Here is a 17,036-nt window from a genome sequence, read left to right on the forward strand (position 1 = left end):
GATTTGATTTGAAACTGTCTCATTGCTATATGTTTATCAATAAAACTTTGAAAAGAAAAAAAAAAAAAAAGTAGCCCACTAAAAGGCCAGCCAGATAGCTCAGCAGATTAAAGTGCCCACTTAGGCAGATGTAGCAACTGGAGTTCGATCCACAGCGTGCTGTGCCGGCCATGCCCCTAGGGTGCGCTGATCCGTGGATTAAGACTGGGTGCTTAGAAGCCTGGCTAAGAGCAATGCTGAAGACATGTGCCTGCCCCCTCGTGTCTGTGACAGTGACATTCATCATGGCAGAGAGATGTCACTGTGACTTTGAAAGCAGGAAGAAACAAATGAACGGGGCTGGGGAGATGGCTCAGTGGAATAAGCACTTCCCTGGCAAGCAGAAGGGCCTGAGTTCAATCCCCGGTTCCGCCAAAAAAAAGAAAGAAACAAATGAAGAAAGCAAGCAGGTGAGTGAGCCAGGCACGGCGGTTCAATGCCAGGCTGTACTACACAGTGAGACCATGCATCCAAATAAATAAATAAATGAAAAATTTTAAAAAAAGAAAAGACCGACAGGCACAGTGGCACATGCCTGTAATTCCAGTCTAGGAGGCTGAGACAGGAGGATCAGCATTTAGCAAGATCCTTCTCACAAAGGCAATAAAAAGGGCTGAGAATATGAAGTGGTAGGCTGTTCCAAGACTGATCTCTTGTACCCTAAAAAGAGGGAGGAGAAGGGTGAGGAAGAAAAACACAAGACACACAGTGCATACCTGTAGCCCCAGCTACTCAGGAGGCTGAGGCAGAAGGACCACCTGAGCCCAGGAGTTTTGAGGCCAGCCTGGGCAACACAGACCCTGACTTTAAAACAATAAACCAAGCCACAGCTCTTCCCATGTCCCTTGCCACGTATCTGTCTCTCTCGAGATCATTTTTCCAAAAAGAAGATGAAAAAATAAGTCACAGCTGACTAGAGAAAGCCAACCTGAGGAAGTGGGCTTCTGAGCCGGAGCTAGGAAAGTAGGACACTGAGAGACGGCCCCGAAAGTGCGCAGAATCCTGCGGCCACCAGGCAGTGTGACAGAAGCACCTGGCCCTCAGCAGCTCCACGTGGGGCAGGCGCAAACAGCCAGGGTCTTTACAGTGACCTGCATCCCCAGCCCTTTCCAAGACTGCATCCCACTAAGGACACCCAAGGCCCTGCACGTTCCAAGCTCTCAGGCACAGCCTGGCACTGGCGTCCAGTCCAGGGACACAACTAACAGTCACCTCCCACCAATACCTCTCAGTGTCACCTCACTTGAGCACACAACCCCAGGTGGGGAGTGTAGTGTTGGCCCTTTGTGGCACCAACTGAAATTCTGTAATAAGCTGCAGAAGTCCTCCTGACCAGGCCTTGGGGAGACCCTGGAGATGGGGTCCCCAAGGCCCAGCCACCTCCTGGCCATGCTGGTCTTGTGTTCCCAAAGGCCACCAGTCCCTCCCAACCCCTCCACTGAGAAGAAGGCAGGGTGGGGCCTCTGAGGCATGGCAGGGTCCTACATTCTCCCAGCCAGGGCCAGAAAACGGGGTGAGGCAAGAGAGATGGCCGGGCTAGGGGCCAAGCGTCCAGAGGCCCAGGGGCTCAGCCTAGCCCAGGGCAGCACTGCCACCCCCAGGCCCAGAGACTCTGGAAGAAATGGAGGGAGCCTCCCTCATATGACACTCCCTCCCAGTGTCATTGGGGCACCCCTACCTGATAGATGGCTTCATCACATGCATTCTGGAGGCCCAGGTTCACCATGGTGTTCTGCAGCGTGCGGCCCATGTAGAACTCCAGGGAAAGGTAGTAGATGCGCTGTACGGGGAGAGAGAGAGAGAGAGAGAGAGAGAGAGAGAGAGAGAGAGAGAGAGACTGACTCAGCCTCACATCTCCCCTTGGGCAGAAATGAACTCTGTGCAGCTCCACAGACAGCTGCCCAGGTTCCTGCCTGGGCAGCCAGGGCAGCCTTGTGGCTTGGACCTGGTGGGCCCCAGAAGAGCTCAGCCTGACCTTGCGAGGAAGTGTGTCCAAACCACCTGTGGGTGGACCTGGAGGTTGACGCAGCACTGGCTGAGCCCAAGTGTTTGCAGCCAGCCTGGGTAGGCCAGTGAGGCCCCAAAGGAGGGAAGCCCTGTGCTCAGCTGCCGGGATGCAAGACCTGCACAGATCAGGTGCTGGGGAAGCACTGTGTCCCCAGGTGGGACGACGCTGGCCAGGGGGGTGGCAGGGCCTGCGGTGCCCAAGGATGAGGACTGTACACAGCACCCTGAGGTGGAAGCGGTACTGAGCAGCATGTTCCCCTCTGAGCATGGAGAGCAGCTCTCGCTAAAGCTCCTCCTCCCGTGATGGATCTGCCAAGAAGGAACACAGTCGCCTTTGGTGGTCTAAGACATTGTTAACCAGAAAGCACCAAACAAGCCTGCAGCCTGTCCAGACGCCCAACATAAAAATAATTAAAATATAAAAGAGGCCGAGGACACCGTCCCCAGCACCCCACACACAGTGGGCCTGAGCTGATACTTCTCCCCTACAGCTACACTGTGAGGCTCCATCTTAAAAACTAAAGAAAAATAAGACAACATCCCACACCACTAATCATGAGGTAAATGCACCTCAAAAACTCCCCGGGTCACTAGAGTGCTGCAAACAGCTGACCCCTAGAAAATTCCTTCCACCGCAAGGGGTAGTGACATAGAGGATGGAGGGCTATGTCCTGAAGACCTTGACAGGGACAGCACCAGGGACACAGCAGACTGGAGCCACACTGACCAGTGCGAAGACCACTGAGACCACTGACCACGACATGAAGAATGCGGTGGGGTCACGGAGAACCCGGCGGGAGCTCACAGAAGAGCGAGCAGAACGCAAACACAGAGGTCAGCCAACCGCAGCAGGGGGTCTGCATGTCTCACAGAAGGGAAACCGAGCAGCGTCATCACACAGGTTACACATGCAACACCACGCAGCCCACACAAAGCAGAACCCAGCACCGAGGGGCAAAGGCACAGGTGCGAAACAAGGGGAACACGGGGACATGGGACACCCACACCTGCATGACACGGTGCCCTGGAGAGGACATGAACACATTTCTAACACACCCTTTTAAGCAAACAGTCCGCACTTACAAACTGAATGGCTGCTGTGACCCAGAGCTGGGTATTCACCGCCCATTTGCTTTCCCTTATTTGATTATCCATCTGAGTGCTTGGTTTCTAAATTTCTCTCCAAATCTCAGCTTCGGTCACCCCAATACACTGTGGTGCTCCCCAAGGCCCAGAGTGCTGTCACGTGGCTCACGGCCCACAGCTCCTTGCCGACTTCTAGGACCTTGGCCTGGGCTCACCCTGCATGTGAACCCTCCTGCTGTGCTGTGGGGTTTCCAAGCCGTGTCACCTCCCTGCCCGCAATGGTGGCCGGGGGTAACTCCTGTGGAAACACAAGAGCTCAGCTGGCGCCTGCTGCCGAGGAAGCGCTGGGTTGAGGGCTCGAGCAGAGTAATGCTTTTTCCCACTCAGCAACCCTGGTAGGGCCGGGGAGATGGCTCAGTAGAATAAGTGCTTGCGGGACACACCTAATGCCCCCTGCAGCTGCCTGAAACCACTACGGTGCCAATTTCCACAGGTCAGGATCCCAGATGAAGGGTGTTAAAGTCAGGACAAGTATTCCGGCATCCAAAAACTCCGAAATCTGAAGCACTTCCAGTTCTAAGATAAGTGATACTCTACTTGTATATACTATGCTTTTCAAAGATATATAAGGCTCCATTTAGTCATAAAAGGAAAATTGTGTTCTTACTTAATAATGATAAATAAGGGGCTGGAGAGATGGCTCAGTGGTCTAAAGCACCTACTTGAAACAAGCTTGGCAAAGCACAGGGACCGCGGTTCGATCCTCCAGCACCACATGCCGGCCAGCCGCGCCCCCTGGTGGGCTGAGCTGGCCCCACACACACACACACACACACACACACACACACACACACTAAATAAATGTTAAAAAAAAATCTTTAAAAAAAATAAATAATGATAAATAACAACGCACTGTAACAAGAGTCATGTCAATGTGGCCTCCCTCACTAGACCTTAGCAACCTTGGCGTATAACTTTTCTTTTCTTCCTAGGTCAAGAGCTTTCTTTCATCTTTTCACCTACAGCAGCCGCTTCACAGCCTTCTGCTCTCACGCAGAGTAAAGAATCACCAGACGTCAAACGCTGAGGAACTGCAACCAGGACATGTGGGTGGGCAGGGTACGAGGGCAGGGTGTGCAGCCCGGGTGCAGCACGCAGCAGGCGACTTACATCCCAGGCAAAGCAGCGCCTGGCCTGGGACTTCCTTACGGAATTCCCAGCAGCACACGGCATAAAGCCTACAACTGCTCACTTAATACTCAGATCGTGGGCAGAAGTGATAGCTGAAAACTCCCCAAATATGGGGAAACAATCTGACATTCAGGTAACCAAAGCATACAGAACGCCAAATAACATCAACCCAATTAAAAACACACCCAGATATATAATAATCAAGATTCCAGAAATTCAGCACAGGAACAGTATACTAAAAGCCACTAGGGAAAAAAAACATCACATTGAAAGGAAAACCCATCAGAATATCGGCAGATTTCTCTTCACAAACCATTAAGTCAAGGAGAGCATGGAGCAAAGTACTTCAAGTCTGGCAAGAAAACAAATTCCAACCCAGACTGATATACCCTGCAAAACTCTCTTTCAAGTTTAATGAAGTGAAATATTTCCATGACAAAGAACAACTAAAGAATTTCATGATGACAAAGCCAAGCCTACACAGACTACTAAATGATGTTCTAGAGAGGGAGCAAAATGACCACAACTCCATGAATGAGAATGGAAAGAACCCACCAAATAGGGCAAACAATTAAACACATGTGAAAAAAAAAATGCTCAGATCGCAGGTAACTGAATGAGCAACTGAAGGAGCGCAGACGCTGCGCCTGTTTGTCCTCTGCTTATCTCCCAGGAGGTGTCATAAAATGCGGACCAGAGCTTGCTTGGTATGATGGCATGCACATGACTGTGGCCCCAGCTACTTGATGGCTGAGGTGGGGCACCGCTTAAGCAGCACAGTGGAACCTAGCTTAAAAAGACTGGCTTCTATTTTGCATTTCTTTCTTTCTTATGTTTTTAGTACAGGGTCTACAGGGTCTCACTACACAGATCAGACTCACAGTGATCCTCTTGTTTTCAGCCTCCCAAGTGCTGGGATTACAGGTGTGCACCACCACGCCCAGCCTTAATCACTGTCTCAGTGAGCCCCAAGGGTGGGACTGACACTGCACTCTAGGAATCAAACCCCTGGCCCCTGCACCTGCCTAAGCAGGCGCTTTAATCTGCTGCAGTATCTGGCCAGCTGGCTTGTTTTCTTCCTGTCTTTTTTCTCTCTCCTTCCTTCTTTCTTTTGTGGTATGAGGGATCGAACTCAGGACCTTGCACTTGCCAGGCAGGCTCTTATGCCTGAGCCATCTCCCCAGCCCTATTTTGCATTTCCTTAATAATGCAAGCTTTGTTTTTGGGTGGCACGAGGGGTTGAACCCAGGACCTTACACAGCCTACAGGCTGGTCTGAGGCCACAGCCCTGCCTGTCCAGAGGCCACCTCAGAGGACAGCACAGGGGTGGGCCTAGGCTCCTGGGTGCTGGCCCTTACCCCACCAGGGTGAACAGGGCAGTGGTCCTGGAAGCCCATGAGGGCACAGGTTGGCCTGGGAATGTAGCAGGGTCCTGAGATCTTCTGTGTCATAGCTCAGCTGCCAGGAGCTGCACAGGTCTCTCCCACAATGCTGGTGGCCCTGTCTTCCTTTGCTCAGTGCTCCCTATGGAGGTCCTCGTGTTACTGCCCCTGCAGGGATGCGAGGTCCCTAACCTGCCCTGGCTCAGCCCATGGAGTTTGCACAGTGCTTGGATTGGAACGGAGAGCTAGGATGTGGCTTCCCATGGGGAGCAGCAGGCTTCTCCTCTACTAGGACAAGAGCACAGTCCCCGTGCCTGCTCCATCTCGACATCAGACACCATGTAACTGCAGGACCTCTGAGGGTCTCAGTGCCCAGGGCAGGAGACTAATGATCTCTGTTGCAATCCATGACTTTACATCTTCACAACCACTGCTTTTTGCCTGCCACAGCCAGGGTCATGCCCACCAGATGCCAGGCAGCCTTGAAGGCTCCTTTCACTGAGAGGCAGAGCCTGCCCGCTTACCCAAGGGTCTGAACACGTCCACCTTGTTGGCTACGAGGTTCAGGTTGATGGTAAACAGAACTACTTTCTTATGCTGAAAAGCTGAGAAAAACCACTCTTGCAATACTACACACCTCTCCTCACCACAAGCCCTGTAGTCTGTTCTCTTTTACTGTGTCCTGATGCCCCACTCTGGAAGGGGGCCACCAGCTGACTTCATGTCTCCCCTTCTGTGCCTTTACAATGTCTCGTGGTTCTGGGTGCTCCCTCAGGGCCTCACTATGTTGCCAAGGCTGGCTTTGAACTGCTGGGCTCAAGTGATCCTCCTGCCTCAGCCTCCTCAGTAGCTAGAACTAGAGGGGTACTACCAGGTCCAGCCTCTGTCAAGGTCTCTAAATTACCTGGAGTCTCACTCTTTAATAATAAAAAAGGGCAGGAAGTTCTGTTTTCTCATTTCCTTCTTCTGCAACCCTATCACTGCATCTCACTTGTGTTTACCCACAGGGATGGCAGGGAGGCCAGAACGACCCTGACGGCACCTGCAACACCACACAGAAGTACACACTGAAGTTCTCGTGAGACAAGGACACCAGTGCTGCAACTAACTTTCAAATGGCACAAAAGAAGAGGGCCGGCCAAATAGCTTAGTGGATTAAAGCGCCTGGAAACAGGCGCAGGGCCTGGGGGTTGGATCCCCGTGTCTGCAGTGCTGGCCCCGCCCCTGGACACACTGAGACAATTGGGACTAGGCATGGTGGTGCATGCCTGTAAGCCCAGCTCTTGGAAGGCTGTAAACAGGCAGGTAACTAAAGTCTGATCTAGTAGTGAGACCCTGAACACCCTGTAGACCTTCCTTAGAATACAAAAAACAAAAAAGAAAGAAAGAAAAGAAAAGAAGACAAGTGGTGCAAAGGAAGATGTGCTTACAGAGGGGCAGAGGGACCACCAACAGCCACACCCAAGCCTCACCTCTGGGAATCTCGAGGCAGTGCGCTGGGGAACGGCTTCTTGCCAGTCATGAAAAAGTTCTATGAGATCCGGGTCTAGGGAGGAGCTCAGGGCTGCAGCCTGTGCTCAGCATGCTCAGGACCCTGCTTCCATCCTTAGTATCAAAAACTTACTTAAAAATTGCTGAAATTCTGGATGTGGTAGTGCACACTCATAATTCCAGCACTTGGGAGCCTGAGGCAGGAGGATCACAAGGCTGAGGCCGGACCGAGCCACATAGTGAGTTCAATGCTGGCCTGAACTTAAGACCCAGTCGCAAAAAAACAAAACAAACAAAAGGACTGAAAACAAGATAAGGAGGGCTGACACTTTCTAAGTGTTAGAGTTTAGGTCTGTTGCCCCCCACCCAAGCCTCAAGCAGTCTTCTGGAGTTTGTGATAATTGTGGGTGTGGGTGTGGGTGCTGCACCTGCCCTGGGCAGGAAATTTGCATTACAATGTAAGGAGGGGCCAAAGGCTAACTAGTTGCTGCTGCCACTTCCCCTCTGCTATGTGCAGCTCCATCTTGGAGCCAGCTGAGTACAGACTGAAACCTCCAGTAACTGTGAGCTAAATAAACCTTTCCTTCCCTAATACTGGGTGTCGGGTATTCCCGCAACTACAGAAGAGAAGTGAGACAGGCAATCCTGTGTGTTGGAGCGTTTCCCAGAAAACTCCCCACCCCTCTGCACCCAGAAGAAGGGATTTGGTCTCAGGAACTGGTGCAGGGGAATGACTGGCAGGGCAAGACATTTCTGTAAAGCCTCCACTGACAGGAAGGGGCAGATCATTAGGTTTTCCTGCCAGCTCCCAAAACCTCACACCCTCTGGGAGCAGAGGACCGAGAGGCTGACACCAGTGATCAATGATTAAATTACACAGGGCCTGCAGTCTGGGAACACAAGAGAGCGTGGCTGGGGACAATCAGTCCTGAGCACAGGCTGGTGCGAGAACCCAGACCTGGGGGGCCCCTACACTGATTCCCAATGCCAAGGGGACACCTGCATGCCCATGTCTCCTGCTGCACTGTCCACAGCAGCCAGACAGAAACAGCTGCAGTGTGGTTCATGGATGGGCAGAGATGCACAGTGGAATACCATGCAAGCATAAATAGGATGAAGCCAGACAGGGGTGTAGTTCAGCTCAGGAGTCAAGACTTCTTCACCTAGCATGAGCAAGGATGAATTCAATCCTCAGCACCACGGGAAAAACAAATAAGAGAAAAAAAGCTAGTGTCCCACGACAGTATGGCTGGAACTGGGGGACACTATGTTACATGAAACAAGCCAAGCTCAGGAAGACAAATGCCTGTTGGGCTCAGATGTGAAGGACTCCCGAGTATGGCAGTGGAGGGAGGGAGGCTGGTCCATACTGACAGCGGACGGCAGGAGAGGGTTCCGTGTACTGAGATGAAGCCCGCCGGAGCCAAGGGCCCTGGATGTCTCTAAGACATGAGAGATGAGAAACGTGTGAAGAGACACAGCTGCTCCCCACATCTGACCGCTACACAAACACTTGCCTGCTCGCACACATCACTGGCACCCCACAAATCTAGACAGCTGTTAAGTATCAGTTGTTTTGTTTTGTTTTTTTTATGTATTTGGTACAGGGTCTTGCTACCCAGCTCAGACTCACAGTGATCCTCCCGTTTTTTTAGCCTCCTCAGAGCTGGGATTACAGATGTGCGTCACCATGCCCGGTGTGCGATACTGGATATCAAACTGGGGTCCTTGTGCTTGTTGGGAAGGCACTTTGACAGCTGAGCTCTCTTTCCAGCCCCTAAGTATCAGTTTTAAATAAGAAATTCACTAATTTAAAAGTTAATCTCAAAAACTACCAATCAAAACCAAACAAACCTCAAAAAACCAAATCTAATCCCAAAAGGCTAATCTCCAAAAACTATCTTCATGGAAACACCCAGAATAACATCAGTGCCTGGGTACTGTGTCCCAACCAAGGTGACAAGAAACAGCCATAAGAGCCTGTGAAGTGGAGGTCACTGTCTCTGAGGAAACTCAGTACTGCCCTGAAGAAAGCATGTTGAGGACAGGACCACCCCCTCCTGCTCTGGGCGGGAAGTCGGGTAAGCAGGGAGTGGTGGCCCAGGCCAATAATCACAGCACTCAGGAGCCTGAGGCAGGAGGACTGCTGAGTTCAAGAACAGCTTGGGCTACAGAGTGAGCTCACGGCCAGCCTGACTAGCATAGCAAAGCACTGTCTAAAAAGAGACCAAAAAAAAAAAAAAAAAAAAAAAAAGTGAGCCTTAGTAGATTCTCCCAGACATTGGTGGCTGTCCCTTCCCCCTCCTCCTCCCCAGTACTGCAAAAAAAAAAAAAAAAAAAAAAAAAAAAAAAAAGTCAGGGTGATCAGTAACTCAACAGCCTTCTGCTGCTGGGGTGCCACCCCAGACCAGATCTACCCAGAATCTGTGTCCTGCTGGCTCTGGCCCTGACAGCAAGGATCCCACGGCTGCCACCTGTACATGATCTGCGGTTTGCTATGGACCAACTAGGTCTGCCCTATGGACCAGCTAGGTCTGCACTGTGTCCTGACCTTGCACCCCAATTGCTCCACCCCAACTCTCCAAGGCCCTCTACTAATCTGAACCCCTGCTACACCTTGCTAAACCACTTTCACATTCTTTCTGGGTGGAGAAGGAAATGTGTTTAATGAGCAAACACAGTCCCAGAAGTTAGATTACTTAGCTCAACTCTCATTTTATAGATGAAAGAACTGAGGCCAAGGAAGATTAAGAAATCCACCCAGATCCTGGAGGTACCGCAAGTGCAGTGAAGCCAGGGCAGGCGTGGTGGCACATATCAGTAATATCAGCACTCGGGAGGTTGAGGCAGAAGGATCACTACAAACTTGAGACCAACCTGGGCTACAAAGTAAGTTCAAGGTCAACCTAAATTGTGTAAAACAAAACCCTGTCTCAAAAACAAAAGAGAGCTGGCCTGTGAGATAGCTCAGCACCTGCTTAGGCAAGGAGGGAGTGGGTTAGGGACCTAGGTTTGATCCAGTTCCACAGTTGCACTGGCCCTGCCCCTGGGCATGCTGAGCCAGCCATGGTGCGGCACACCTGTAATCCCAGTGCTGGGGAGGCTGAAAACAAGAGAATCACTACGGGGTGCATAGTGAGACCCTGTACCAAATATATGCTACTGCTACCAGAGTTTTTAAAAGGCTGTAGAACACAAATATTTATAGCATTTATGTTATCCCTAGTGAGGTCACAGTTTGATTTTTTTCTGCCGTCCCTGTGTTTTCTACAATAATGGTAAGGAACTGGATATTTTTAAAGGATGAAAGTAAATGAACGGGGAGATGGCTCAGTGGAATAAGCACTTGTCTGGCAAGCGCAAGGGCCTGAGTTCAATCCCCAGTTCTGAGAAAAAAAAAAAAAAAAAAAGTTAAAAAAAGAAAGTAAATAAATAAAAGCTGCATGCATTGTGAACAGAAGCACCACGCAGCCACCATCAGCAGCCTTGGTGCAAGCCTGACACGCTCTGGGCTCCTTTCCTGAAGCTGCCTCTGCTCAAAAGCTCTGGACTTCTCTCTGGTCTGTTCCCAGCAAACATGAAGGTTCTGCAGGGATGACAGGCTTGTTTCCTTATGAATCAGTCCCAGGAACACTTCAGAGGCTCACGGTCCCCCCATACCTGGCCTTCCCATCCAGAACAAGGAAACAGCCTCCACTTACAGGCTGCGGTTCCTTTAAAAGAGAAAGGTTCCCACCCACAGCTACTGCAGTGGACAGACACCAGGAAATCTGCTCTGTTTGAGGGACTAAGTGCCGTGAAGGGCATTTCCACCCTCCTCATCTGGACTGGGCTACACATCCCCCAGCCATTAGGCGCCCCAGAAGCCCTCCACCTCAGAGTCACCAAGTCAGTGTTGCCCCAAGGACAGAACAATAAAAATGGTGTTGCCCGTCGGAGCTCCCCTGCCAGTGGGGAATCCTGCCTCCTGCCTGTCCCTGGCAGCTGTCCCAAGCCCTCAGCGGTAATAACCTGCTTCAGTCGTCCAGTGCTTCCTTTCCTAGCTGTCTTGCATACTAAGTACAAAGAGGCTCAACAGACATCTAACCAATCTCTCCTTTTTACCATCTTCATTGTAGGGATGAAAGAAAGGAGTGCCTTGGGATGAGTTTGGAAAAACAATCAGTCTCACTTATAGCAATGTTAAGAGTATTGTGACACCCTACAAAAACACTCTAAAATGCCATCAATGTTAGCTCTCCAACTGGCCTCGGGCTTGCAAAGCTCCCGGGTTGAGGGCCAGCAAGAGCTGGCTGGAGGCCGGTGGCTGGAGGCTGTACAGCTTTCCCACACACCCAACAAGCTGAAAACTCCGAAGTGCAAGCTTGCGGGCCTAGAAAACTGTGAATGAAAAATTTAAAATGTTCATGAATGAAACAGAAAATTATGCAACGTTTTGTTTTTTCAGATCCTAAAGCAACAAGTTTAAACACTCCTTCCTTTTTAATGTCTGTGAATGAGGGCAGAACGCGCCTTCAGTTTGAGGTCAATGATGAGGATAAAGAGTAACTTTAAAAAATCTATTTTTCTACAGCAAGCTAATTTTTGCAAAGTGTAAAAAGTACCAATGGCTAAACAACCTGTGACTTCTGCCTCTTGCCGCAGGCGAGCTACGATTTCCCACTTCTCGGTCTCGCCCGAAGATCCCTCGTCCCATCCCTCCCAACCCATACAACGCCGGGCCAGGTTCCAGGCCGTTTCTCCCACGCCTGCTGCAGAAAAACAAAAGGGTGGGGAGAGGGCCGGCGGGAGCCCCGACTAGGAGGCCGCCAGGGCGCGCGCACAGAGGGAGGAGCAGGAGGAGGAGAGCGCGGACCCGGACCGGGATCCGCGGGGTCTCGGCTGCAGACCCGGGTCGGGGTCGGGGTTGGGGCCGTGCTCCGACCTCCGGCCCCGGGAGCCCCGCCGCTCACCTCACCCGGGGGCCCACCTCACCTTCGGGTCGCGCTCGTAGTAGTGCTGCTGCGTGCGGATCCAGCGGCCCACCAGGTGGTCGCGCACCGTGTGCGCCAGTGCGAAGAAGTAGTCGCGCGGCGTGGCCACATTGCGGTCCTTGACCAGCGTGAAGTGCAGGTGCCGGTTGAAGCTCTTCCGCACCTCGGCCACGTCGCCCAGCCCGGCCAGGCCGCGCACGCTTATCTGCTTCCGTCTCTCGCTGTCCGTCAGCGGCTTCGCCATCGCGCCGGCTGGACGGAGAGGAGGACTAGGCGCTTAGACTGCCTGGGCAGGACGGCGGACCGGGATGCTGCTGCTGCGGCTTCCCACTGCGGTGGGGCCGGCTCTGGAGGCGCCTGCGCAGTGCGAGGCCGAGGGGGCGGGGACGAGACCGGGGGCGGGGCCTCCGAGAGGGCGGGGCCTCCGAGAGGGCGGGGGCGGGGCGCGGAGAAGCCTGGAGCCGGCAGGGACTGCAGGGGACCCTGCCTCTGAAGACCTGAACAATGCAAAAACAGAATGAATAGAGAGCTGTGACAGACGCCAGCCTCCTGTCAGGTGCTCCAAATTCGCTTTCCTCAAAATCATACAAGTTTTCAGGAAGGGAGGCTAAGAGTAGGAAAAATTTATTGAGAGACAGCTCCCGAGAGAATGGAGGGGCCAGAGTGGGTGGCCTCCACCCCACTTTATAAAAGTTCTATATTACAAAATCAGGAGGTGAGTGTAGCTTGGGTGAAAACTATGATCAGCCAATAAGATTGCAAGCGTAGCCGCCTAGGTAATGATGATCTAATGTAAGCACACGTAAAGAACAAGGATCTTTTCAGGACGAGATGGGTCAGGAAGGGTCAACCACAAGGGGGGCTGATGCTGTCTAGACTATTGGACTGGGTGAATATAATCTTCAATTTCTTGCTTGTCTGTGGGGTGGCAGGTAGGCCTGGTCATTTGGTCCTTATCTTGAAGCTTGGCCTTGGACACAGATGCCCCCAGCTACAGTTCAGATGCATTCTTGACTTTTGCATTGATCCCTCAAGGGCCCATCCCTGTCTGACTGCCTAAACTATTTCTTCCTAATTCAGCTGTCTATAATACAGAGATCTACTGGCATCACCAGCAAGGGTCCGGCCCGGCCCTACTGGGTCCTCTAGACTCAGCATCCACAGCCTGGCACTTGCCCAGGGCCCCCCTGCACTTGGCAGCTTTGTGTCTCCATTCAGCCTGAGTCTGCCATGGTCAGCACTGCTGTCACAGCACCACCTTATGTTTTCTTGTTACTTTGACCTCTCCTTTTTTATTTTATTTTATTTTATTTATTTATTTATTTTCCTTATTTAGACAGCATTTCATTCTGTAGCCTATACTGGCCTCGAACTCCTGGGGATCCTCCTGCCTCAGCCTTCTGATGCTGGGATTACATATTATTACCTTTCAAATTTCAATACTTCAGCAAATGATGTAGATTCTAACTCAGTACTGCCAGATGTGACCAGATATCTAGAGTTGCTGAGATGTCTGCATGTCATGGTTTGTCTCTAGTTGTCCCCACCAAAAGCTTCATGCAGTCATGGGGTGGGGACTTCTAGAGTTTGAGATTAACTCATGATCCACTGGGATTATGGGTTTTAGTACTGCTGGGATTATGGGTGTGAGTACTTTCCCCAGCCCGAGGCAGATAGCCTGAATGCAATTTAAGAGAGACAGACGTCTCCATTGCCATTTGTTGCTGCTACCCCTCCCTTTTCCCTCTTGCTCTCTGCTACTGCCATGAAAGATTGCCCTCTGCCCTGTGCTGCTCTGCCTTGGAGCCAGCTGAGTATGGACTGAAAGCTCCAGTAACTGTGAGCTAAATAAACCTTTTCCTTCCTTCATTTTGGGGGTCGGGTATTTGCTCCAACAATGAGAGAAGAGTAACTGAGACACGACAGCATGGCCTGAACCCCTTGGCTGTACACCAGCATCACTGGAGCGGCCCCTGCCCCGCTGTATACACCTCAGCCTTTTGGGTCTGCCCATCAGCTGACACCTTACAATTTAGTACAAGCACTTGAGAAATGAGTAGTATTCACAAAAGCTGAACTGACGCCCACCCTCCATGACCCCACCATTCTACCCCAAAGGAAACAGAAAGCAACACTTTGGCCAGGTGTAGTGTCGCATGCCTGGGACAGGACATTGCTGCAAGTAGCCTGGATCACAGGCTTGTGCCATCATGCCTGGCTCCTTTTTTTTTTTTTTTTTTTTTTAATCTTTAAAAAACTTTTAGGGGCCGGGGAGATAGCTCAGTGGAATAAGCACTTCCCTGGCAAGCGCAAGGGCCTGAGTTCAATCCCTGGTTCCGCAAAAAAACCCCAAAAAACCCAAAAAACAAAAACAAAAAAAACCCTTGTAGGTCTGTCTGAGATTCACTGTCTTCTCCCTGCCTGGTACATGAGACATCACCCCAGGCTCCAGTGTGAAGCATGAGGCTCCCTATTCCTGAATCTGACCCTCATTGATATTTCTTGTCTACTTTTTACACACCCTTCATTTTTAACCAACTTTCCTGTAAATACAGTTTTGTACAGTGTTATTTTGCAGAGGGAGACAAGCTAAATGAGACCAGGCTGGATGCAGTAAGGTTCCTGTGTTCTCTGGAACTTACTTAGAAATACAAACCTGGTATTCAAGGTGAAAAAAAAAAAAAATCTCTCAGGTCTGTATATTTGCAAGCATGATTTAAACAGGAAACTTGAGAGCTGTACATTTTACTATATTAAAATGATATCTCAATGAGAAACGTTCTTCACAGAAATTCCCTCTGTCCGGAGAGAGGACTGGGGGTTGCCACGGGAGGAGATCCAGTGAGGGCTTTGAGCCCAGCAGCCTGCCCATGGGAGGAGGATGGGCAGGACTTCCTGCCAAAGCCTGTTGCTCTTCGGCTGTCATCTGAACTGTTTGGTTTGGATGGAGCCCCAGAGAAAAGAGAGGAGGCCCACCAGGAGGCTGGTGTGTGGGGGCAGGGAGTGAGCACCTGACACAGACAGGGGGCGGGCCTGCTGGGCCCCAGCGTTCCCCCAAGGAAGAGGAGACCTGGCTGGCTCCCACAGTCCTGGCTCAGACACAAGACCAAGAGTCCAGGGGCTGGAAGGATAAGCAGGGCCTGTTTGCTCCCCAAGGAGAGCAACAGAGAAAATGGGTGAAGTGTAACCTTCAGACCACAGACTCGTAACATTTCTGGTTCTGGGGATGAAACTCAGCCCTTTTCAGTCTGGGAAAGTGCTCTGCCTTGAGCTGTATCCCCAGATCCAACTCTTCATTTTCAAACCACTTTGATGAGCTAAAATCTACACACCACAAAGTGCCCCCCCCATGCCCAAATCCATGCTGTCTGATGTATTTACAGGGTGGTGCAGTCCCCACCCCACTGTAAAGGTAGAACCTCTCTCTCATCATCACCCAAACGCTGCCCATCTCAGCACCCACGTTGTCCCCCGCCTGTGCATCTGCCCATCTGGATGGTTCGCACAAGTGGACTTGACCCTGGACAGCGGCATTTCTCCAGATATGGTAAACATGAGACTGAATCAAGTGTTGCAAGCACACACTCTGGCCCAAGGGAATCAGCAGCGGCTGAGAGTGTCACCACAGCATGGCTCCTTGCTTCAGTGACAGTGCCCTCAAAACCCAGGCACACACACACACACACACACACACACACACACAAAAAGAAAAAGAAAACAACCCAGGCACACTGGGGGCATCTAGGGAGCAGCACTGACTGGGAAGTTTATTATGGAAAACAAAGCTGACTGCCCCACAAGGTGGGGATAGTGCCTTTCTGCACGGATAGAGAGGGCACTAGGGCCCTCTAAGGCCCCTCCCACTCTGGTGGCATCACCAAAGAAAAGCACTGATTGAACCAGACCTTATAAAGGTGCTTAGAGGATCTGCCAGATAGCTCAGCAGAGTAAAGTGCCTGCTTAGACAGCATGCAGTGGCTGGGGTGTTGTGCTGGCCTCGCCCCTGGGGCACGCTGAGATGGCAATTGAGACTGGGTATGGTGGTGCCTGCCTGTAATCCCAGCTCTTGGGAGGCTGTAAACAGGCTGATCACTATGAGTTTGATCTAGTAATGAGACCCTGAACACCCTGTAGACCATTCCCTACAAATAAAATAAATCGAGGTAGCATCTCACTATGAAGTTTAAGCTGGCCTTGAACTCACAGTGTAATCCTGCCTGGCCTCCACCTCATGGCACTGCTCCTGTCTCAGTCTCTTGAATACTGGGATCGCAGATGCGTGTCACCATGCTGAGTGGACAAAATAGTTTTTATTTTATTTTATTTATTTATTTATTTATTTATTGAACTTGGTACGGGTCTCACTACCCAGCTCAGACTCAATGATCCTCCTGTTTTCAGCCTCCCCAGTGCTGAGATTACGGGCATGTGCCACCATGCCCAGTCTTGGTGGCCAGCTCACCGTGCTGTGGGGCAGGGCTGCCATGGCTTGTGGTGCTGGGGATTGATCCCTGGTCCCTATGCTTGCCTAAGCATGTGCTTAGTCATTGAGCTATGTCACCGGCCCTTCAAAATGGTTTTTAAGCAATCAACATATCTATGGGCAGAGCTGAGTAGACTCTGACCCAGAGGTGATGCTGGCAAAGGGGACAGACACAACACGAAGACAGAGATGCCAAGATTTTAGTCCACTTGTCACCATAAGACTTTGGCAGGCACTGTAAGGAATCAGTGCTTTATCAAAAGCACCCTCCATCCCCAGGGAAGAACCCAGGTGCTGTAATCATAACCCACATGTCAGCAAAACTGGCGGAAACTACCGCTGTATCACCCAGCTGTGTGGACTCCAAAATTTGTGTTCTAACTG

The 17,036-nt window shown here is 51.2% G+C and overlaps 1 protein-coding gene across 2 annotated transcripts in view; it reads right to left on the reverse strand.

Annotated features, from left to right (window-relative positions):
- Positions 1 to 12,518, reverse strand: part of Pygb (glycogen phosphorylase B) — a 31,517-nt gene extending 18,999 nt beyond the window's left edge. For both annotated transcript variants that reach the window (XM_023720196.1, XM_004635572.2), the window contains exons 1-2: positions 12,171 to 12,518; positions 1,718 to 1,819 (exon numbers count right to left, since the gene is read on the reverse strand). In XM_023720196.1, the coding sequence (XP_023575964.1) occupies positions 1,718 to 1,819; positions 12,171 to 12,413 (345 nt within the window). In that variant the 5' untranslated portion in view covers positions 12,414 to 12,518. The remainder of the gene's footprint in view (positions 1 to 1,717; positions 1,820 to 12,170) is intronic.
- Between the last annotated feature and the right edge of the window lie 4,518 nt (positions 12,519 to 17,036).

Source organism: Octodon degus, unplaced genomic scaffold (genome assembly GCF_000260255.1).
Source record: "Octodon degus isolate 3935 unplaced genomic scaffold, OctDeg1.0 scaffold00073, whole genome shotgun sequence".
Lineage (NCBI taxonomy): Eukaryota > Metazoa > Chordata > Mammalia > Rodentia > Octodontidae > Octodon > Octodon degus.